The sequence below is a fragment of the Crinia signifera genome, chromosome 7 (assembly GCF_055691185.1).
Source record: "Crinia signifera chromosome 7, ASM5569118v1, whole genome shotgun sequence".
Classification (NCBI taxonomy): Eukaryota; Metazoa; Chordata; class Amphibia; order Anura; family Myobatrachidae; genus Crinia; species Crinia signifera.
The window spans coordinates 32,954,786-32,979,728 of NC_139223.1; the positions used below are offsets into that span (position 1 = coordinate 32,954,786).

The 24,943-nt window shown below is 47.2% G+C and overlaps 1 protein-coding gene across 6 annotated transcripts in view; it reads right to left on the bottom strand.

Moving 5' to 3' along the window:
- CACNA1H (calcium voltage-gated channel subunit alpha1 H) overlaps positions 1-24,943 on the bottom strand; it is a 410,611-nt gene that overhangs the window by 188,595 nt on the left and 197,073 nt on the right. For all 6 annotated transcript variants that reach the window (XM_083152776.1, XM_083152780.1, XM_083152775.1 and 3 more), the window contains 3 exons: positions 20,218-20,329; positions 10,282-10,415; positions 2,090-2,187 (listed from right to left, as the gene is read on the bottom strand). In XM_083152776.1, coding sequence (XP_083008902.1) covers positions 2,090-2,187; positions 10,282-10,415; positions 20,218-20,329 — 344 coding nt within the window. The remainder of the gene's footprint in view (positions 1-2,089; positions 2,188-10,281; positions 10,416-20,217; positions 20,330-24,943) is intronic.

The window sequence follows — 24,943 nt, forward strand, 5'->3', positions numbered from 1 at the left end:
TTACTGCCTCACACTGCTGAGGTCATGGGTTCACCCCACCATGGCCCTAACTGTGTGGAGTTTGTATGCTCTCCCTGTATTAGCGTGGGTTTCCTCCGGGTACTCCGGTTTCCTCCCACAATCCAAAAATATACTGGTAGGTTAATTGGCTCCCAACAAATTAACCCTAGAATGTCTGTGTGTGCGTGTAAATGTGGTAGGGAATATAGGGCCTAATTCTGATTCATTCGGAACGGGGCAAATTCAGCACCTTTTCGATATTTGCATGCCCACGTTCAAACAGGCGTCGGGCAGCGTCTCAGGCGCTTGGTAAACTGTGATGTTCCGAGCTCACCGAGCCCTCCTGAATTGGGCCTTTAGATTGTAAGCTCCAATTGGGGCAGGGACTGATGTGCGCATTCAAATATTCTCTCTGTACAGCGCTGTGGAATATGTGTGCGCTATATAATTAACTGGTAATAAATACATAAAAAAATAAAAAAAAAACTGCACCGCCTTAAATGCGGCTACCTGTTTGGACTCCTCTATGATGATTATGTATCATATGTCTCCAGCACAGCAGAATACACAGAACAACGTCATCTTCCTGAGGTAATCTCAGGCAGCTGATATCGCTGTGACACACCAACCTCCAGGACTCGCTGACTGCACCCTCCAGCTGATTTACTTCTGTAATTGGTTTGAGGAAAGTACATCTGGTCCCCCAGCAATATTAACCTGTGGGACGAGTTTGTCTTTGTGTATCATGTGGAACTTAATTATACTGTTAATGGTATTGATTAACTCTGCAGCTGATGACCTCTGCATACAGGGCTTGGGCCTTTGATATCTACTGTATGGGTAAATACTGGTATGGCTTTATTTCCTGTACACACAATGTTATTTCCCCAGATTAGAACGCAGCTTCGTGCATTGTCGTCCCTCTTCCTGCCGCTAACATCCCAGGATTATTATCAGAAGTTATTCAGTCGCCGGAGTCATTTCAGCAGCTGCACTTGGAGAAAATCCGCACAATCGTGGATAGAACACACAAACTCAACACAGATAGAGCCACGGCAGGAAACAAACATGTGACCCCAGTGAGGCGTGACCGCAATGATGACCACTCTCCATATGAAAGGATCCTACTGTATCTACTAACGGGAACCCCGCTCCTCCTGCTGGGGCGGATGTGGACTTCTGTGATGGTCTCCATAGCAACGTCACTAGCTAAATTTATCTAGTATATTCAAAGAATATTCAGAAGTTGATTTGTTGCTACGGGCAACTCTTGCACCCAGCTATGAACATGAATGGGGCCGTAGGTGAAAAGTAAAAACAAAAACATCCATTAGGTGAATCGCAGTATGAGAAACGACATCTACGTACATCGTTTTTGCATTTGAATATGCTGTTATTGGCTTTCTGTCACCTCTTCTACATTCCCTGGCAACGGTTCAGTTATGTCCTTGGGGGGGGGGGAGAGAGATTGAGCAGGCGCCCTATCAGATGAAAATGAAGGATAGCCGGCTGGAATATAACATTACAGAGAGGAATAGAAAGGTGATTACAAAGACTCCTTACTGTCTAAGCAGGCGGACATTAATATGCGCTGTATCAATCGCCTACAAGCGGCGGATGCAGACATTTTTCTGAGCTGAACCAATATTCACGAGGGTGCGGCCTATTTATCCACTAGGAGACAGTAACCGGGAAGCAGGCGTTCCGAGGACTAATGTAGGGCACACACCAGAACCATCATGATCGTAAACAGATTGCGAGACGATCATACGATGGAGCACACAATCTGCTCCCGATCCGTTCCCGATCTGTCCCCAACTGAAGGGATCGTTTTCAAATACTGACTGCAACAGGTAGAATCTTCAAAATGAGCAAACGACCAGCGGGGACACGCTGCGGATCGGAATCAGATCTAAAACATACGAAACATGCCCAATATCCATACAATCGGTCGAGATTGCATCAAAATTGGGGGGATTGAGGCCAAATTGTTTTGGAGTGTACCCAGCATTACTCAGGAGTTATGTGAATGGTGCCTACTAACGTATAGGTTATTATATATGATCAGAAATAGAAAATTCATACTTACTTGGGACTCTATTAATGGCTCTTAGTGGCCTTAAAACTCGGACGGTGCGGATGGCTGATAAACTGACGTTATGTCCGTCCAACGAATACTCCATCATCCTAGGAGACAAAAATGCATTGGGGTTAGTGCTGTGGTCTCATACAGTAGTTGTGTCGAACTAGGCAAGCTTTCAGGATGGGATGATCACCCATACAGACCCTTTATAGGGGAGGTTTGATTGTACACAGGAACGGAGTTCATGCTTCTCACATTGCCCCTGTTTCCGAAGGAGGTGGGTGCACACAGGGTACCCAAAGGCAGCACTCTATACAGCAAGGCCAGGCATTCCCCAGAGAATAGCGGAGCTTGGCCACACCCCTACATCTAAAGCCCCACCCCCATTGAAAGACCGCCCATTGTCATTTTTGCCCATGCCTCAGGTACGTCAAGTACCGCTTCAGGGACTTCAGCAGTTGGGAGGAATGTCTTAAGGTGCTCATGTGGCTTTTGGTGTTTGGAATGATTAAAATTGAGTTTGGTGGTTTAGTCTGGATTCGCTTTATCCAGTGTTTGTATTGTTGTTTTATTTTACAATGATTGTGCAATGTTGCTGAATATGTTTACGCTTTAACAATTAAGAATAATGATAGTGACTTTTCACGCTACCGTTTTAGCCCATAGAACAAGGGGTATTATTTCCCAATATATAGCTAAATGTGTATTGCATTGATTTTTCTCAAGCCTGCAATCAAGCTATTGTGGTTATTTTCTGCTTCAGCGGCTTGTTGTGCGCTGTCACAGCTGATTGCCAGTCTACTTTTACCTCCTGGCATCCGTCTGTCCTTATTGCTGTGGATGTGGTAAGGAAATTCCTACAGGACTCTAGAAAACTTTGTCTTTGCGCACGTGGGGGGGGGGGGGGGGGGGGGGTTATAAGTACCCATGATCCTGTTGGACAGAAATGTTATTTCTCAGACAACTGTACATCACTTCAGGGGAGTGAGTTACTAGGTTTGGAGCCCCGCCCCCTTGTGACAGTGATGCTGTGATTAGCGGGTCTATGTGTAGGGGGTGGGGCCAAATATGAAGCAATTATACAAAATTATGTAAGGATAATATTTTTAACCATTTTTCTATATTGGATTTCTACATTGTTCTGTATACCTGCTTGAGCACCGGGAGCAGCTGCTACTGTACATTTACCGCGAGTGCCGGTTGCCATTGGTCATGCTGGATTAGGCTATTCTAGGGAATGTCTGAGAGATTCCAGAATTAGAGGGTCATCTGCCCAGATCACTTCAGTAAATACAGTTTACAGGGGTGGTTATAAAGTGATCAACCCCTTTGGCTTCATAGCATGAGTTGTCTGGGCTATTAAGTCTAGCCTACCTTCCCTTATAGAAATGTGGTGACATCACAGCAGTAACCAGGATGAGACTAGGTAGTGACAGCACAGCAGTAAATATGGATGAGACTAGGTAGTGACAGCACAGCAGTAACATGGATGAGACTAGGTAGTGACAGCACAGCAGTAACCGGGGTGAGACTAAGTGGTGACAGAACAGCATTAACCGGTATGAGACTAGGTAGTGACAGCACAGCAGTAACCTGGATGAGACTAGGTAGTAACAGCACAGCAGTAACCGGTATGAGACTAGGTAGTGACAGCACAGCAGTAACCTGGATGAGACTAGGTAGTGACAGCACAGCAGTAACCGGTATGAGACTAGGTAGTGACAGCACAGCAGTAACCTGGATGAGACTAGGCAGTGACAGCACAGCAGTAACATGGATGGGACTAGGCAGTGACAGCACAGCAGTAACCTGGATGAGACTAGGCAGTGACAGCACAGCAGTAACCTGGATGAGACTAGGCAGTGACGGCACAGTAGTAACGTGGATGAGACTAGGCAGTGACGGCACAGCAGTAACCAAGATGAGACTAGGCAGTGACAGCACAGCTGTAACATGGATGAGACTAGGCAGTAACAGAACAGCAGTAACCAAGATGAGACTAGGCAGTGACAGCACAGCAGTAACTGGTATGAGACTAGGTAGTGACAGCACAGCAGTAACTGGTGAGAGACTAGGCAGTGACAGCACAGCAGTAATCAGGAAGAAACTAGGTAGTGACAGCACAGCAGTAACTGTTATGAGACTAGGTAGTGACAGCACAGCAGTAATCAGGAAGAGACTAGGTAGTGACAGGACAGCAGTAACCAGTATGAGATTAGGCAGTGGCAGCACAGCAGTAACCTGGATGAGACTAGGTAGTGACAGTACAACAGTAATCAGGAAGAGACTAGATAGTGACAGCACAGCAGTAACTGGTAAAACACTAGGTAGTGACAGCACAGCAGTAACCTGGATCAGACTAGGTAGTGGCATCACAGCAGTAATCGGGAAGAGACTAGGTAGTGGCAGCAAAGCAGTAACCGGAATGAGACTAGGTAATGGTATCACAGCAGTAACTGGTATGAGACTAGGTAGTGACAGCACAGCAGTAACTGGTAAGAGACTAGGCAGTGACAGCACAGCAGTAATCAGGAAGGGACTAGGTAGTGACAGCACAGCAGTAACCGGTATGAGATTAGGCAGTGACAGCACAGCAGTAATCAGGAAGAGACTAGGTAGTGACAGCACAGCAGTAACCAGTATGAGATTAGGCAGTGACAGCACAGCAGTAACCTGGATGAGACTAGGTAGTGACAGCACAGCAGTAACCAGGATGAGACTAGGTAGTGACAGTACAACAGTAATCAGGAAGAGACTAGATAGTGACAGCACAGCAGTAACTGGTAAAACACTAGGTAGTGACAGCACAGCAGTAACCTGGATCAGACTAGGTAGTGGTATCACAGCAGTAATCGGGAAGAGACTAGGTAGTGGCAGCAAAGCAGTAACTGGAATGAGACTAGGTAGTGGTATCACAGCAGTAACATGGATGAGACTAGGTAGTGACAGCACAGCAGTAACCGGGAAGAAACTAGGTAGTGACAGCAAAGCAGTAAATGGAATCAGACTAGGTAGTGGAAGCACAGCAGTAACCAAAATGAGACTAGGCAGTAACAGCACAACAGTAACCAGTATGAGACTAGGTAGTGACAGCACAGCAGTACCCGGAAAGAGACTAGGTAGTGGCATCACAGCAGTTATCAGGAAGAGACTAGGTAGTGACAGCAAAGCAGTAACCGGTATGAGACTAGGTAGTGGCAGCACAGCAGTAACCGGAAGGAGACTAGGCAGTTACAGCACAGCAGTAACTGGTATGAGACTAGGTAGTGACAGCACAGCAGTAACCGGAATGAGACTACGTAGTGACAGCACAGCAGTAACTGGTATGAGACTAGGTAGTGGCAGCACAGCAGTAACCGGTATGAGACAAGGTAGTGGCAGCACAGCAGTAACCGGTATGAGACTAGGTAGTGGCAGCACAGCAGTAACCAGAATGAGACTAGGTAGTGGCAGCACAGCAGTAACTGGTATGAGACTAGGTAGTGGCATCACAGCAGTAATCAGGAAGAGACTAGGTAGTGACAGCAAAGCAGTAACTGGAATGAGACTAGGTAGTGGCAGCACAGCAGTAACCTGCACGAGACTACATAGTAACAGCACAGCAGTAACCGGTATGAGACTAGGTAGTGACAACACAGAAGTAACCGGTATGAGACTAGGTAGTGACAGCACAGCAGTAACTGGAATGAGACTAGGTAGTGGCATCACAGCAGTAATCAGGAAGAGACTAGGTAGTGACAGCACAGCAGTAATCGGTATGAAACTAGGAAGTGGCAGCACAGCAGTAACCAGTATGAGACTAGGTAGTGGCAGCACAGCAGTAACCGGTATGAGACTAGGTAGTGACAGCAAAGCAGTTACCGGAATGAGACTAGGTAGTGGCAGCACAGCAGTAACCGGAAGGAGACTAGGCAGTAACAGCACAGCAGTAACTGGTATGAGACTAGGTAGTGACAGCACAGCAGTAACCGGAATGAGACTACGTAGTGACAGCACAGCAGTAACTGGTATGAGACTAGGTAGTGGCAGCACAGCAGTAACCGGTATGAGACAAGGTAGTGGCAGCACAGCAGTAACCGGTATGAGACTAGGTAGTGGCAGCACAGCAGTAACCAGAATGAGACTAGGTAGTGGCAGCACAGCAGTAACTGGTATGAGACTAGGTAGTGGCATCACAGCAGTAATCAGGAAGAGACTAGGTAGTGACAGCAAAGCAGTAACTGGAATGAGACTAGGTAGTGGCAGCACAGCAGTAACCTGCACGAGACTACATAGTAACAGCACAGCAGTAACCGGTATGAGACTAGGTAGTGACAACACAGAAGTAACCGGTATGAGACTAGGTAGTGACAGCACAGCAGTAACTGGAATGAGACTAGGTAGTGGCATCACAGCAGTAATCAGGAAGAGACTAGGTAGTGACAGCACAGCAGTAATTGGTATGAAACTAGGAAGTGGCAGCACAGCAGTAACCAGTATGAGACTAGGTAGTGGCAGCACAGCAGTAACCGGTATGAGACTAGGTAGTGGCAGCACAGCAGTAACCGTTATGAGACTAGGTAGTGGCAGCACAGCAGTAACCGGAATGAGACTAGGTAGTGGCAGCACAGCAGTAACCGGAATGAGACTAGGACCTAGGCAGTAACAGCACAGCAGAAACCGGTATGAGACTAGGTAGTGGCAGCACAGCAGTAACCGGTATGAGACTAGGTAGTGGCAGCACAGCAGTAACCAGTATGAGACTAGGTAGTGGCAGCACAGCAGTAACCGGTATGAGACTAGGTAGTGGCAGCACAGCAGTAACCGGTATGAGACTAGGTAGTGGGAGCACAGCAGTAACCGGAATGAGACTAGGCAGTAACAGCACAGCAGTAACCGGAATGAGACTAGGGCCTAGGCAGTAACAGCACAGCAAAAACCGGTATGAGACTAGGCAGTGGCAGCACAGCAGTAACCTGCACGAGACTACATAGTAACAGCACAGCAGTAACCGGTATGAGACTAGGTAGTGACAACACAGAAGTAACCGGTATGAGACTAGGTAGTGACAGCACAGCAGTAACTGGAATGAGACTAGGTAGTGGCATCACAGCAGTAATCAGGAAGAGACTAGGTAGTGACAGCACAGCAGTAATTGGTATGAAACTAGGAAGTGGCAGCACAGCAGTAACCAGTATGAGACTAGGTAGTGGCAGCACAGCAGCAACCGGTATGAGACTAGGTAGTGGCAGCACAGCAGTAACCGTTATGAGACTAGGTAGTGGCAGCACAGCAGTAACCGGAATGAGACTAGGTAGTGGCAGCACAGCAGTAACCGGAATGAGACTAGGACCTAGGCAGTAACAGCACAGCAGAAACCGGTATGAGACTAGGTAGTGGCAGCACAGCAGTAACCGGTATGAGACTAGGTAGTGGCAGCACAGCAGTAACCAGTATGAGACTAGGTAGTGGCAGCACAGCAGTAACCGGTATGAGACTAGGTAGTGGCAGCACAGCAGTAACCGGTATGAGACTAGGTAGTGGGAGCACAGCAGTAACCGGAATGAGACTAGGCAGTAACAGCACAGCAGTAACCGGAATGAGACTAGGGCCTAGGCAGTAACAGCACAGCAAAAACCGGTATGAGACTAGGCAGTGGCAGCACAGCAGTAATGAGGTAATTGCATGTTCTTGTTTCTCAGTCTTCTGCAGACTTTTGCCTGATGTCTGTGTTCAGTATAATCAACTCATGAAAGCAAAGTGAATAGGCCAAATGGAAGTATTCATTCCTCTTCTACTGGCCGCTTATCAGCGGATCCTGGTAATAGCTACATTATTTCCAAGTCCACTTATTGCAGAAAACAAGCCACTTATTATGTTGACGTTCAAGCTGTTAAAAACTGCATTTACCCCACAATGCACTGGACAAATCATCCGGTCGCTTGGTAATTGGAAACTTACTTTGCTGTTTAAGTGCACGGTAAATGCTGAAGTGCAGATATTTCTCAACCAGCGCTGGTAAAACCCTTTGCAAACACACACACACAAAAAAACCTGACAATCCCTAAAAGTTCTGTAACAGTCAGGGATGTTTTAACATCATTCACGGGAACCAATAAAAAAAATTCTAACATTCCCCTCCTGCAGTTTTCACTGTCTCTCCGCAGGCTTCCATTCCATACAGCGAGTGGCTGTCAGAATTCTGATTGGTGACTAGCTCAAGCCATCCACCAATTAGCATGCTGACAGCCAATCACTAGGCTAGGAGGAAAGTAAAGAACGATGCCCACTGATTACAGCTCACTATCGTATGAAGGGATATAGCTCACTAGCGTATGAGGGGATTTGTACACAAGTTGCTCCATGGGGGATGGGTGATGCGGGCTCCCCCCCCCTCCACTCCAGCGTGTTTTCCCAGCATGTGACGTGATGACGTCACACGCATAACGGAGAAGCTGAAGCAGGAGAGAGGAAAAGAGACCAGCAGACACTGCTGCTTATCTTGGCTCCGACGCATCCCAGGCCACCCTAGCATGCCCATCTGCCCGCCCATCCTTACACAGTAACCAATAGCGGCTCTGTGTACAGTCAATTGAATCAGTGGGGGGAATTGGCGCTGCGGCTGACTCACGTACGGTGCTCGGTCAGTGGGCAGCGGCAGGCAGCAGCATGTCAGTGCGTTGAGCAGGTGCCGGCGCCCATACAGACCCCGCTGCCGCTTGCTCCCCCAAGCGGCAGCTGGGGCTGCCTTAGAGTAGTTACGCCACTGACACAGGTTTAAGCTATCGGCTACTATGTGCCTCATCACTCAACAATGGCTATCAGTAAAATTAAATCCCAAACCTCAGACCAATAAAATGGCCATTTTTGTTCTAATTTTGGTCCTTTGTGCTGGTTTATATAACTGGATAACGTCTCTTATAACAAACAGCTCCTCCAGGATGTTCCCTATCCTCCCTGCTGCTATGCGTCCCTGTTCCCTCTCTCTCTGGCACAGTCGGACGCTCCTGTTATGACAATCACAACGTCCCCTGGAGTTTACAGGCAGAAGCACGAAGGCTGAAAAAGGAGACTTTAACCAGCTACAAACTTAAGATCAAAATAAAAATGACTAATTCCGCAAGGAGACGTTAGTGTGCTCTATTAGACGTTTTATTACATGTAATATATGTGAGGTTTGGAGAGCTCCATTGCCAGACATCAGACCTGGCAAAATATTAAACGGATAATACGGCCAAATATTGTTGTACGTCTTACTAGTCAGAGCGCAGATGAAAAGTATTTAAAACTGCTCGGAGCCTACAGGAGTCTGTCTTCTAAATGTCCTGGCAGAACGATGGGATCAGAAACAAGACAAGGTGGGGTGGGGGGGGAGGGAGGGGGGGGGGCAGAGATCTGCTGTTCCTTATAGCAGGATAATCTCAAATTAAAAGTCATCAATTATACTGGAAGAGTATTTTGTATTTTTTTGCAAAAAGCTAAGTTCTGTCTTTCGTTTGAGTTCAATGACTAACCCTTTGCAGTCCGAACTTAGTTATGCAATTAAAACAGTCGGGTTTAAATGTTTAAATTAATTGTAGTTTGTTTTTTTTTTATTCAAAAATGGTCTACACTGAATGTTGAACGATGTTAATGTTCTTATTTTGAAGTGGCTTCACCATTGGATCTGCTACTAGCGCTAGGGCTGTTGAGCCTGACTAGACCTGGACCTGAAAGTTAACGTTCCTTGTTGTCGCTATTTGCAGCCATTTGGGAATGAGTTGCAGCCATTTGGGAACGAGTTTCAAAGACTCTTTATTTTATTACTCTCCCCGAACCTGTTCCGGTAAGCGGCCACTCCAGCCGATCCTAAAAGCTGTAATGGAGTGAGAATTTACGCTCACAGGTTCTGTGCCAGCAGCGTTACTGACCATGGGTCAGGTATGAACACTATGGGAGTGTTCCTGAGTTTAGGGAGCAAAGAGAAGCATGTATCTTTGACCCTCAACAAAAGGGCCAAAGGGCATATGTTCGCAGCCAACAAAAAGGTAAACGCCGCCAGACTGAACGCCCAACCCCCCCCCCCCGCCGTGCGAATCCTACGGACCTATGAACCAAGTAGTTTGGGGGCAAGGCCTAGTCTTCCCCAACTTCTGTAGACATTGATGGCAGAACAACATCATAAAACATCTCATCAATGGTTATATCCAGTACTCCGGGGACGCAATGTTACTACTCACCCAGCCATGACAATGAAGAAATCCAGCCTGTTCCACGTGTCTCCCAGGTAGCACTTCTGCCCAAAGATGCCCAATGCAATCATCTTAATGACCATTTCCACCGCAAAGAAAGCGAAGATGAAGCCATCAAATGCCTAGGGCAGAAAGAGACATCCACATTACACCTCATGCTATTGCCTGTGAGACTGATACAGTAAATGTATATGTAGCCGCAGTCATGTGAATGAGATTCTAAATATCCGCTCATCAAATATCTCAAATTGTCCATATAGGAACCATGGCATAATAATATTACCCACACTCTGCATATTACATGCAAATCTCAACCTCTTTAAAAGTTCCTATTTAAAGAATAGGAGTATTAACAGTGTATATATTGGCATCTGACCAGCCACCCCATGCCTCCCAACTTCTTCAACCCCCATACCTCCCAACTTCTTCTACCCCCTTCCTCCGAACCTCTTCCACCCCATACCTCTCAACTTCTTCAACCCCCATACCTTCCAACTTCTTCCATCCCATATCTCTAACCTCTCCTACCCCATACCTCCCAACTTATTCCACCCCATGCCTCCCAACATCTTCCACCCCACACCTCCCAACATCTTCCATCCCATTCCTCCGAACCTCTTCCACCCCATACCTCCCAACTTCTTCCACCCCATAACTCTAACTTCTCCTACCCCATACCTCCCAACATCTTCCATCCCATTCCTCCCAACATCTTCCATCCCATACCTCCTAACTTCTTCTACCCCATACTTTCCAACTTCTCCTACCCCATACCTCTTCCACCCCATACCTCCCAACTTCTTCCATCCCATACCTCCCAACATCTTCTACCCCATACCTGCCAACTTCTTCTACCCCATACCTCCCAACCTTTTCCATCCCATACCTCCCAACTACTTCCACTCCATACCTCCTGACTTCTTCCATCCAATACCTCCCAACCTCCTCCATCCCATACCTCCCAACCTCTTCTGCCCAATAACTCCCAACTACTTCCACCCCATACCTTCCAACTTCTTCTACTACATACCTCCCAACTTCTTCCACCCCATACCTCCCAACATTTTCCACCCCATACCTCCCAACCACTTCCACTCCATACCTCCTGACTTCTTCCATCCGATACCTCCCAACCTCCTACCTTCCAACTTCTCCCACCCATACCTCCGTCAGCACGGATCAGCGCTAACTACGCATGTGCAAACCCCCGCCACCCAGCTGAGCACATCACATGGATGGGCTCCTTTCCTTTCCCTATGCAACGTACATCCCACCCAGATCGGATTGTATATGCGATCCTATAGTAAATGGGCCCATATGTGTTTCGGTGTACAGATTTTGACTGTGCAACCTGCTTCCCACTCACCAGGATAACACATCACAGGCAGTGCTACAGATACAGTACACACAATAATAATGTGCAGCCTCCATATCACCCAGTGCTATGCTGAGAAATCCTATTACATTATTTCCTGTATAAGTGTCAGAGGGAAGAACTTTACACCTCCAGAGTTTATACTTACACAGATATAAACACTGTACTATGTATAAAATCCATCATATCTATTTAAACAGACGATTAATGACCTGCAGCAGCGGCCACTCTCAGCATACAATGTTATTTAGGCTGCATTTTTTTTTTGTTCAAAGCAAATTATAGAAAATCAATACATCATAGCTTGTTACAATAAATTCACTTTTTATATTCCTCAAATGGAATGGGGAATGAAGTGAACCTTGAACGCAATCAACAATGGGTAACAGAACGTGTCCTAAATGTCTATATGAATTTATGAGGATACACAGGGGGCTGGGCAGGAAGTGAGCCGTGCAAAGGACAATTGCTTCCTGCTCGGGGTCGAGAGCGACACACAACAATGTTAAATAGTTTGAACATTATAACATGGGCAGCGATACACAAAAGGTTAGAATCTCATATTGAACCGAAAATACACACAATTCGGCAAAAAAGGCAGCACTTTTATGTGTATTCCCCGTATGGTGGCACAGTGGATAGCATCGCTGCCCTGCAAGTAGGTGTTCATGTGAGTTTCCTTTGGGTGCGCCAATTTCTTCTGCTGCTTCAATAACAATAAAAAAATTGTTCCTGACTATAGAGTCCCTTTTATGGATGGCCATCGACAAGCAATGATATAAAATCATTGAGGGTCTATAACTAATGGAAGCTACTTGTAGCATCGATGGGGGGAAAACCAGATGGATTTCCACTATCGATGATCCACTGATACCTGTGAAACCACCTTCCTGGACTATGATTGGCCTGCAGTTCTTTGACCACTAGCATCGGTGGGTGAAACCATTGACGGTTCCCTTACAGATAGTTTTGCACTACTGAGGTAATCCATCACGGGTACCATCGATGGTGAACTTGACAACCAGTCAGCAGGTCTAAAATGTTGACATTATGCAAGTAAATATTATAAACATATGAGCATTAGGGTTAGGCTCTGGTTACAGTTAAACTGTTAAACATGTCAACATTATGTCAACGTCGACTTTGTGATACTATTGAAATCGGGACCTGACACAGGCATGGCTGAAAAGGGGTGTGGTCTCGGGTTGAGAGGGTGGAGCATTAGGTGTAGGGTGTGGCCTACTGGCACAACCCCTGCCATTATCATTTCAGGGGCGTGTCCACTGCTCCTTGAGCATCTACGCAGACTCAGGCTCCCATCCCTGCACTTCTAGGTGACGATCGCCTGTGCATGGCATCTATCCAGTGATCACTGGCTACATTGCAGAGCAGCAGTGACCGCAGGCTCTCCTAACCTGCCCCCTAACCAGCCCGCGGGTTGGACAGTAGGGCAGTGTAATCGGGACCGTTGGTAGGTACAGAAGGAGTGCCTCTCAGCCAGCGCTGGGGCTCACCAGAATGCCTCCGCTGGAGATCGCCGGCGGAGAGGTGCTCCATCTGACTGGGAAGCGCGATCGCCTCACATGCATGTGCATCCCAGTTTCCCGGTGGCGGGGGACGCAAAACCTGCCCGTCTCCCCTTCAGAGAGATGGGCGCTGTTAGAGGGGCTGCAGGGAGGCGGGGCGGAAGCGTCGGTGACCGGTGGGACCCACCAGCCGTCGGAAAGGGACATGTGCACGCACGAATGTTGGAAGGGGACATGCGAGTGTCTTGTGCGCGCACGTCCCCTTCCGGCGGCTGGCAGGGGCTGACGGTTGGCGATCCGACCGCCAGACCCCCGCTGAATGACGCGGGCTCTATCTGTATGCGTGGATGACTAATCGGAGTCCTGGAACTGAAATCAGCCTTGCTTATCAGCGGTGCCCAGTTCATCTTCTACTAAATCTACAAGAGAATGTGGTGTGAAAACGGCATCTTTTGACCGTACTGGTTTCAGTCAGCTCTTACGTTCAGCAGATAAGCTGAAGTTTTGTGTGTGTGTGTGTGTGTGGGGGGGGTGCCTGAGTTGCCTGCGGGCAAGATATGTAGAGTACAGCGCGGAAGACATACCCGAATAACCAATACTAACCGGCTAAGCTGTACTGTGTGATTATACTCTGGATGCAATCCTACTTCTGCCTCAGAAATCTCATTTCCCCCAGTGAAATAAACTGGATTCCAGGCCGCTTCACAGTTGATATGGGCATTTATTTAGGTGTCACCAGTATATTATCTAATATTGATCTCATCCATCATACAAGCCGGACCCTAGGATAGGTTGCGGCACTTTAATGGATGACAATATTTGTTTGGTACTCTGACAATAGAAGGCTCCTCTCTGCCATGATTTCCAGAACGCACACACTCTGCCCGCTTCTGTAGCTGGCTGGTAACTGTGTCACGGGCTGGCGTTAGCGTGATGCTGCCATTCCGGGGAAGGTTCCTATAAACTCCTATGTTATGGCAGTTCAAACTCGTACAATCAAGATCTTTATTTAGTGTTCCTGGGTTTATCACCCCCAGCGCTGCTTGACATACATTTCATAATCGTTCCCTGTGTTATAAAACAGCACCGGGTGGTAAACTCATTACAACGGAGCTGCATTGTGACTCTAAGCTCCAGTGAAGTTGTATATAAACCGCGAGCGCTGTGTGCAGTGCAGTGTAAGAACCATGTATACCGCCATGGGATGTTACGTGCCAGGAATTCTATCCACTCTACAAAGCCATTTTATTCTGGTATATAGGGGGCTGCCTGTCGTGCCCTTAAGTCGCGAGGGGGGGGGGGTAAAGACCCCCTCTCTGACCATCGAATGATTTTACTCCCCAGTAATAAAAGTCAGTCTGAAGTGACAGACCCAGGGTAGGTGCGGCACTCAGCTTCTCAAATAGAAAACGACAGTACAGTGTCTTGAAGGTGATCAACGTTTCAGTGCTCTCTTTATTGGCACTATCATCATCCTGACGATAGTGCCAATAAAGAGAGCACTGAAACGTTGATCACCTTCAAGACACTGTACTGTCGTTTTTTATTTGAGAAGCTGAGTGCCGCACCTACCCTGGATCTACAATTCGCTGACAATCAGCTGTGAAGGCACCAGCGCCAGCTCACTCTCTCAGCCTGGAGTGCCGGTCCCATCGAATCCAGTCTGAAGTGACATTAATGACTGAAGATCGACATGGGTTAGGTGGACAGGTCTTTAGGTCCACAGTCAAAAGGTCGACATGGGATTTTTCACTTTTTTTTGTCCTGAATTTTGACACAGTCGACATGGACAATGAAACGTAGCACCGCGTCCCCTCGAAGGCTGGCTACGCTCGCCATGCTTTAGGCACGGTACCTCGCTGGGCCTGGCACACTATTTTATTCTCCCACCATGCCCTAGTGGATGATATGGCATGAAATCCCACCTGTCGGCACATGTCGGCTTAAAAAAAACCTGAAAAACCCCCATGTCGACCTTCACCATGTAACCTAATGCTTGTGTAGATCAAACGACCTGTCAACCTAACTCATGTCGACCTTCCTGCTCGTTGACCTTCAGTTATGTTGACCTTAATGCATGTCGACCTGGTGGTGTTGACCTAGTGACCGTATCCCATCCCAGTCTGTTCCACTATGGCTAATGCTCCGCAGGACATAGCAAATGAGGAATTAATATCATGTGTAAATGAAGTATTCTACATTATTATCATTCTTGTAATAGTTTAATATTAATTGTCCTCTCTTACAAGAGAACAACTTCCAGCAAACCGCAGCCCTGGCCGGGGATGAGAGACGCATCGGAGCTGGCCCCCATTACATTATTCCTGTACAAACACACTGAGTGATACATCGCAGCACTTCAGCCCCTGCCAAGGATTCTGAGGACAGCGCTAGCGAGGGACATATGTATTGTGATAACAATATTTGGCGGTGACGGCTGTCATGATTTCTGCTGTTCGCGTGAACTTCAATCTCTCCTAGAACTCATTGCCAGCAAACAGTCTCCGGGAGTGATGTGAACTGCCCAGGCTGCTGCCAGAAGCCCTAACTCCTCTGTCCTGCACAGCCTGTGTGTGTTATCAGAGAGGAGAAAAACCACAGCAGCCAAACAGGAGGGAATAAGGGAAGGGAGACAGACTCTCTCAACTTTATCACTCTCCAAGGCAGAGTACATCTACTCCAGGGTTGCCGACTTTTGAAATCTCCTCTGCGGGAGAAGCCCGGAGAGAAGACATCCAGCATGAGTTCGGGGGCGGGGTTTGAACGTGATGTCATTAAACCCCACCCCCATGCTTGGAAATGACCGATTTGCACATCTAGAGGAGGGGGGGGGGGGGGCTGCCGCGATCAGGGGGGGAGCAGGGGGCACCCAGAATCCAGGAAGTTTGCCCACCTTTCCGGGTTCGGGACCCTCCCGGCCTTTTAGAATACATGTCCTGCTAGGAGGGGGAGTCAGCCACAGAAGTGATCTCAATGGCTTTCAATTAACTGATTCAAACTTGCAATGGAGGAGAGGTGCCCCTTTGGGAGCGGTGGAACTTGTGGGTGGTGAGTCCAGGTGCACAAATATAATTTGGGCCCCTGGCAGTGGGTAACAGGGAGAGGCACCCGATTCTCGCGGGACAGTGTCTTTTTTTGGGACTGTCCTGGAGCATGGCTTGCAGCTGCAGCATTCCCGCAAAGCCATGCCCCCTCAACTGAGGTTACGCCCTCTTTTAGGACGTGCGCGTGGCTCCTCTGCATGAGTGTCTTGATCTGAAAAACTTCAATGTTGGGAGGTATGGAGAGGCAAAGTGTGAAATGGAGAGGCAGAGGTAGGCAGGGGAAAACAGTGGGTGACAGGAGGAGGGTTCCAGGGGCACCAGTAAGCCCCTTAGTCACCAGGGGCCCCAATGCACTACACCTGCTGCCAAACAATCAGTGCCTAACTGTAATTTTTGTAATTGTAATTTTTCAAAGCCTTTATAGTGACAGAAGCGGATTGGCTGGTACTTTATCCCTCGCCAATGTTTGATACATTTTCCCTCTAGTACTGGGACCTATTGAGCAGTACATATACAATCAGGAGCTGGGAGACCACGCCTAGAACATTAAACAAATTCAACGACTAATAGATTTACAATAAGGATACAGAGATTCGCTAATATGTTAATGGCAGGCTTGGCTAAACGTGATTTAAGAATATCTACAGCAGCCCAATTAAATCAGATGGAGACGTATTGACATTAATTAGTTAGGATTCATTGCAGTACACTCAGGCGCACATTATTTATTTATTAAGCAACATTAAATGATCACGTTGCAAATAAAACCGTTCCGTGTGGGATTCTGCACTCTGCTGCCCCCCGACAGCCTAATTACTACACAATGAGAGGCTGCGTTCCCTGCCCGTTACTGGTTACTTCCAGGGACTGCGCCGGCTGAAAGGATTAATTGATGGATTGATTGACGGAACTTGTTTAAGATTCCAAACTGATATTTATCCCTTGAAGAAGAATTTAAGTGACTCAAAGGATTTAAAGGACTTAAATGCCACTTATGATAACAATAATACTACTACTACTACTACTAATAATAATAATAAAACTACTCTATAGTTAAGTCTGGAATATATTAGTTATTAAGAGCGCTAGGGGTCACCTATTTGTTTTACATTTTGGAATGTGCTGGGTCGGATTACATTTTAACGGCAACGGAAGCCCTATGGGCCTAATTCAGCTTGGTTCGCTAAGCAGTGGTCTTTCGAGGTATGAACGCCTCGGCGGCTGTGATAGTCTCCGAAGGCATTCATACAGCGACCCTGCGTGTATTCACCTATACGCATGCGCAGGGCCGCCCCATCGGCCCCCGGAACGAATATGCTGGGGACCGATCCTTCCAAATATGACTTTTTTTATTTACATTTGTTTTTAAATGTATCGCTGATTAAATTCAGGTGTTTATTACTCATCCTTAATACTTCCAGTCAGCAATGTGTGGATGATCAGCCATGTGTTGTGAATTTTATGCACTCAGCCATATTCCAATGCTGGGGGGGGGGGGCATGTGTACTGACCCCAGCCCTGGACTGTTATAGAGGCACAGCCACACCCCTTGGTGTGGTCATGGTGGCCCCCACAGATGAGGCCTAAGCATCCAAAGGTTGGGCGCAAGGCCTTACATCCTCTCCAGTGCAACTGAGTGTGGGGGATGTATAGGGGCAGCTTTTGGAGAACTTTCACCCACCATGTTTTTTTCCCTGTCAGTGATGGATGGTTGACTTGAGCAACACATAATAATATGTCTGAATTTTGGTCACACTATGGGTGGGAGTAACATATTGCAGATCAGAGGATAGGATTGGAAGAAAAGTATAGCTTTCTGCAAAGCTGTGCAGTTTAGTAGGGATCAATGCGGTAGTAGGGAACCACCTCAGACTTCTACTATCTCATACATCTGATGGAACCATTGCCAGGCCAAGGGTAGTTAGGGACAGCCTGGTACATATTTCAGTGCTAATTATAATGATTTATGGTGCCCATACACACGTGAGATATGGCATGCAATCCATGCGATTTTGATAAATCGCCACAACAGATTGCATGGCTCAAGTGTAGCGGAGGGCTGGCAGTTGGTGGTATTCAGCAGGGCTGGTGGCAGGTGGTTGAATTTGAAAAAAAAAGACTGGGTGGCCCTCTGATTGGATGAGGTCTCTAAGTCAATCAGTGGACCGTCCAGTCTTTTGAAATGTTTTTCTTTTTAAATTCTGCCACTGACTACCGTCGCCCACCAGCCCTCCTGCCGCCCGGCTCAAGCTCCGCCAGCCAGCCCTCCTGTCATCCTTCGCTAGCTCTGCTATAATACCGCCCGCCAGCCCTCTTTCAGGTAATGATGTGTCCAGTAAGGTGCCCATACACTAGTACGATTTGGGGCAATTTCATCCGATCCTGACAAAATCGGATGTGTTTGACATCCCATCCGCCTCGATGTGTGGTCCCGTGCGCAGCTGCTCGTAACCTGGAGACTGAACATAAAATCTATCGGATCGGACCCATTAGAGCAGGAGTGGGGAACCTCAGGCACGGGGGCTGTATGCGGCCCCCGTGGCCGGTCTGAGTGGCCCTCCCACTTACCCTGCGGCTTTGCCGGAGTCAAGTACAGGGGAATCTCGTAAGAGAACGGTAGTTCTTGTGAGATTCCTCTTAATCAACAGCAGCCGGAGACTGTCAGTCCTATTCAGCGGCAGCCACCGGAGTGTAGGACGGCTGCAGCAGGACAATTTGTAAGATACATTTTTACATATGGCCCCCGAAGGATTTTTTCCCCATACAAATGGCCCTTGGCACAAAAAAGGTTCCCCACTCCTGCATTAGAGGCACATTGCAGGTGCTTTTTAGCTCCCACAATGTATTGGGTCCGATTCCGTAGGTGTGTGCCAGCGGTAAAGCACCGCTGGCACCCACCTATGTGCAGGTCTGGGCGGCGGAGAGCGGCAGGGTGGGAAGCAGGCAATGGTGAGGCGGACAGAGTTAGGTGCCAGGCAGTGGTGAGCCGCTGCCCAGCACCTGCTGCTGTCTGCCCTGAGACCTGTTTGGCCCCACCCCCTCCAATTCCCGCAAAGCTACGCCCCTATGTAGCTCCATCTCCCAGCTTGGGGAGCTACTTCCACACCCACCCGTGGTGCCGGGCGGCTGAGGGCTGGGGATGGAGGAAGTTGACATAATGAGCGGTGGAAGGGGATGCTTTGGGCCCCTCTGATCAGGTGGGGCCCAGGACGGCTGTCCCCCTTGACCCCTCTGTCGCTGGGCCTGCCTCCCGGGGAGCTGCTGGGGGAGCCCAAGGGGAATATGGTGGACTGGACTAGTGTATGGGGGCCCTTACTGTAGTTAATATATCATCATGATCTGATAGGATAATCGCTCCTGATGATGTAACAAATGGGATTATTTGGTACAAAAATACTCAAACTGACCATATGCATCTGCGGTGGGTCAATTTAAGGTATTGTACATTGCAGAGAGCAGAAATGAAGAGTGAAGAGTTATAGATTAGAATAGTTAGGAACCCAGACCACATACAGTATAAGTCCCAAGTAGTAGCATACACAGACATAAGACTGCACGAGTGCCAGGCGGACCTGTTTGGGACAGTCAAGAACAAATCTAAATCCGGTGATCCAAACATTCTCCGCAATTGGTATATTTATAAAACAGTGAAAAAAAAATCATTGGCTGGGCAAGAAATGGTTAAGTGCGTTTTCCCAAAGGTCAGAACTCTGAACTCTCCTGGTGCAAGGGCCTGGCGGCTTATTCGCTGGGGAATGGTTTGTTGCTAATGATATATAATGCCACGTTCTATTTTGGAATGGGATTTAAATATAAACTGATTTCCCACAAGACCTGAGGCAGAGAGGGACATTCTGTGGGATTGTACTGCTAGCAGCTATATAGTGGGAATACACCTGAGCACGGTTCTTGTTTGTGCATACCTGTACCTGCCGCCCACTGTTACACTGCTCCCCCCCAGAGTTACCTAGTGCCTTACCTCTAAGATTGTGCATCTCTCCGACATACAGTCCACATCCTCGCAAGGCTGGAACATTCCCAGTGTGACACAATTCAGCAAGATGACCAGCATACTGAAGTGCTCGAACCACGTGGAGAGGAAGGAGTTAAGGATAATTGTACCATAGGGCAATAGAAGTGAAGCACAGAAATATACAGTACACCATACAGTTATATACAGTACACAATACAGTTATATATACAGTACACCATACAGTGATATATAGTACAAAATACAGTGATATACTGTACAGTACACCATACAGTGATATACAGTACACCATACAGTTATATACAGTACACAATACAGTTATATATACAGTACACCATACAGTAACACTTACTGGGGGTGGCATTACACATGTTAGAACATCAGAGAGAGCCTGTTATTTACCATCCCAAAAATGCAGAAACTATTATTAATACATAATTTGTAAAGGATAATGTCCCGTACGGTTCCTCCGCATAGGTTGGAAGTGCTGGCAGTTATCGCTTGTGCCTTTACCACACTATATAATAACACCAGATTACAGAGGCCACCAGCAGTATTCTGCCTACGAGTAAATGTAATTACTAGTTTGCCCAACTCTTCTGCACGGTTTACTAAATCATTTGTTATACTGTGTTACTACTGTACATTCTGTGATGTACTGTCTAAAATACTCCGCTGTACTGTATCAGTTACTACATTTTCTGATACACTGTCATTTACTACTGTACATGCTGTGCTTTACTGTCTCCTAAATACTCCGCTGTACAGTATCAGTTACTAAATACTCCACTGTACAGTATCACTAGCGAAATACTGTTCTGTACTGTATCAGTTACTAAATAATCCGCTGTACAGTATCAGTCACTAAATCCTCTGCTGTACAGTATCACTGGCTAAATACTGTGCTGTACTGTATCAGTTACTAAATACTGTGCTGTACTGTATCAATTACTAAATAATCTGCTGTACTCTATCACTTGCTAAATACTGTGTTGTGCTGTACTGTATCAGTTACTAAATACTCTGCTGTACAGTATCACTTGCTAAATACTGTGTTGTACTGTATCAGTTACTAAATACTGTGCTGTACTGTATCATCTACTACATTCTCTGATACGCCCCCTGCTCCACCTCTACCCAATGTCCAGGGCCGGCGCCACCACTAGGCAGCTCTAGGCATTTGCCTAGGGTGCTGGATGGCGGTAGTTTGGAGCTGGCCCCTCCCCCACCCCTGGATGGAGGTGAGTGGCGATTTCGTCGTCCCCGGATCCCCCGTTCCCCCTCCCCTCCCCTGGAACGATGGTTTTAGCCTTAAAAATATTCAAGAAAAGTTATCTGTAGGAGAGAAACTCCAATATCCTCCATTCTCTGGGCGCACAAAGGGCTCTGATCCGACTTCGCCATTAATATACTGTACTGACAGTATAGTAATAAAAAGACAACATATCAAACAGCGTAGTCAGGATGTTTCAGCGGAACACGGAGGAGACGGCACATTCTGTAACCGCAGCCTGGCTTCAAATAAACCTAAGGGACGGTCGAAGATCAAAGGAGCTCCAGAGGCCGAATACCCGGCACCCCAGCGTGTGGAGCGGACGACCTCCTGCCGTCGCAATACCCGGCAAACCCCCCCCCCCCCCCCCCACTGTCTCATACACAGTGGCCAATCAAATCACATGGAAGCCGTGTGGGGAATTTACTAAGATGTGTATTCTACTTCACACGTGGATCTGCTATGGGCAACCAATCAGATCCTGTCTACTATCTTCTAGAGGGTGCTAAATAAATAAGTAGTAGATTCTGATTGGCTGTCCATAGCATCATCACATGTGAAGTAGAATACACATCTTAGTAAATTTCCCCCAGAGTGTCTCAGTGATGTCACCGCTTCCTGTTGCAAAATGCTATAAACACATCATTGCGCCAAATGAAGGCGTACAGTAATTCTGACATCCCTTTCAGTTCCAAGCGCTCATGAGAAATATATGAGGGAAGCCATTTAATTGCCCAACTCATTAGTTGTATGTAAAAGTCACGCTGGGAGGTAGAATACAGATATTCGTGTAGGGAGAAAATATAACAGAGCAGATTTGTGGACACCTGAGAGACTTATCATGGGGATGAAGCAGCAATTACAAGTTCAATTTCAAGTCAAGCTGAATAATGATATTGAAAACAGACCTGAAATGAAATGGAAAAAAAAATTATGGAACATTGGGGCCTGGTATTAAGCCTGGTGAAGAGATAAAGGGGTGATTCTGGTTGACTTGCTAAGCAGCATACTTTCGCTGTTTGCCAACTAACGCCACCTGCACGAATACCCGCGAATCACTGCAGTCCGCACATCCCCGCCGGTTTGTGAATGGATGTTTTGCATAAACATCTATTCGTAGGGTAGCGTACGGGGGTCAAAATCATTTGATGGTCTGCCACTATCGAATGATTTCTACCCTGTTTGCAAATCTAAGTCAGCCCAGACTGACTTAGACGTGCAGCGTCCGGTCCGAGAAGGGGGCAGGCAGTTGACGCCCTGTGATGTCAGCCTCCTGCCCACTGCAGACAGCTGCCCACCTGCATTCGCTTGGAGACGCCCAGCTTTTTTAGTGGGTATGCCAGCCACCTGCCTGCTGAAATCCCAGATTCTCTAAGCTCCAAAAGTGATAAAATGGAGTGATAAACAACCAGCCAATCAGCTCCTACCTGCCATGTCACAGACTGTGTTTGAAAAAATGTCAGACAGGAGCTGATTGGCTGGCTGTTTATCACTCTCCATTTTATCACTTTTGAAGCTTAGAGATACTGGCCCTATATCTCCACTTTATCTCTTCACCAGGCTTAATATATCTGCCCCAGTATATCTAATCTATATTACTGCAATAAAACAAGGCAGCTGGATCTCCCACTGAACTACACATTAATGTGCACCTAGAATGGGGGCGGCCCAAGGGATGGATTCAGTCTGGATTCAGCATTTTATACAACAAGCCAGAAAACAAAGCTGTGGGTACTGAGGATCAGACCGGTGGCTTGAGGGAGTTTTATTGTTCGAACATTTAAGCTGTGGCGGACGCCATTTTCTGGGCTGAACTAACGCTGCACGCTGACTTAGCCTATAAAATGGAGGACGCCATTTCTGTGCTCATGATGAACCCAGTCCAGGCCACTGAAGGGGCACTACTGCCGTGCTACTGGCTGCAGGGTGCTGTTCGACCACATAACCTCTGCGCTCGCCCACACCTAGTTACTAGCACTGGGAATGACCTCTGCGGTAGCATTGTGACCTCAAGGCATGCCACCGCTACATCACTCAGGTGATTGGTTGCCCTCAGAGACTCTTCCAGGACTGTGGGCAGCATCTATTAACCTGCTGCTCTCCTATAGCGAGTGCAACTACCAAATTACACCACATAGTGGGATACTGTGGCTCACAGGTGGGACTGCAGGACGGTCCTAGGAAAGCTGGACTGTCCCTCCGAAAGTGAGGCTACATTTAATCAGAAAGTGCCAGCATGTTACACACTCAATTGTATGTTTGTTTCACATGTTGAACTCGATCAGAGTGAATTCCAGTGACTGGCAGCACATTGGGCCTTATTCTAGTTCACTCTTTCTGACAAAATCCTTCTTAGATGGACAAAACCATGTGCACTGCAGGTGGGGCAGATGTAAAATGTGCAGAGAGAATTAGATTTGGGTGAGTTATTTTGTTTCTGTGCAGGGTAAATACTGGCTGCTTTATTTTTACACTGCAGTATAGATCTCACTTTGAAGTAAAACCCCACCCAAATCTAATTCTCTCTGCACAAGTAACATCTGCCCCACCTGCAGTGCACATGGTTTTGTCCATCTAAGAAGGATTTTGTCAGAAAGAGTGAACTTGAATAAGGCCCATTAGCACATTGTGTATTCTTCATCAAAATCCACAACACTGCCTGAAATGCAGCAAACAGGATCAAGGTCTTAGAATCCCAACCACACATCATCTGACAGCCTTAATAACTGGGTATACAGTTACACAAGATCAAAGCCAAATATAATGAAATATTGAACCACATTATTCCAGCGTCTCTACCCATCACCAACACGCAACGTGGAATGCAGCCTATACACATTCTAATAACAACATGGCTGTTGCATGAGGTACACAGTCATGTGACATCAGCCGTCCACTGACGTCACATGACATTCACACGGTCATACTGACTTTGCCGGGGTGGCGTCACAGGGACTCGGTAAACTGCGAGCTTTGCAGCTTACGGAGTCAATTAGAATTACCCCCCCATGCATTGTGTGCTCTAGAACCTTCTCCGGTGCATATTTTGATAAAGCTCAAATCTGCTGATCCTTTATCTATCGCTGAGAACCAGGCTCTCCGTTGCTGTGTTTATGCCCCGTGTCCAAGCATCCATTAGCATTAAATCCCTAACACCCTCATTGACCTACTTTGTAAATAAATGTAGTAAAACAACTCTAGAAAGAAAAGGGAAATTGTAAAACCATTCTGCGTAATACCCCGGTGGCAGAGTTCTATGGGGGTCATTCAGATGTTGGAGGTGCACTGAGCATTGCAAAGTGTTGATTGTCAGTACAATGTGCGTGCGCAGGACCCTTTCTACCCTGCAACATAGCATGCAGTCCAGCATCAGGTGGTTGCTGGTGATTGATGGTCTATTCTGGGGCATTTTACAACACGCATTTGGTATCTGTATTATAC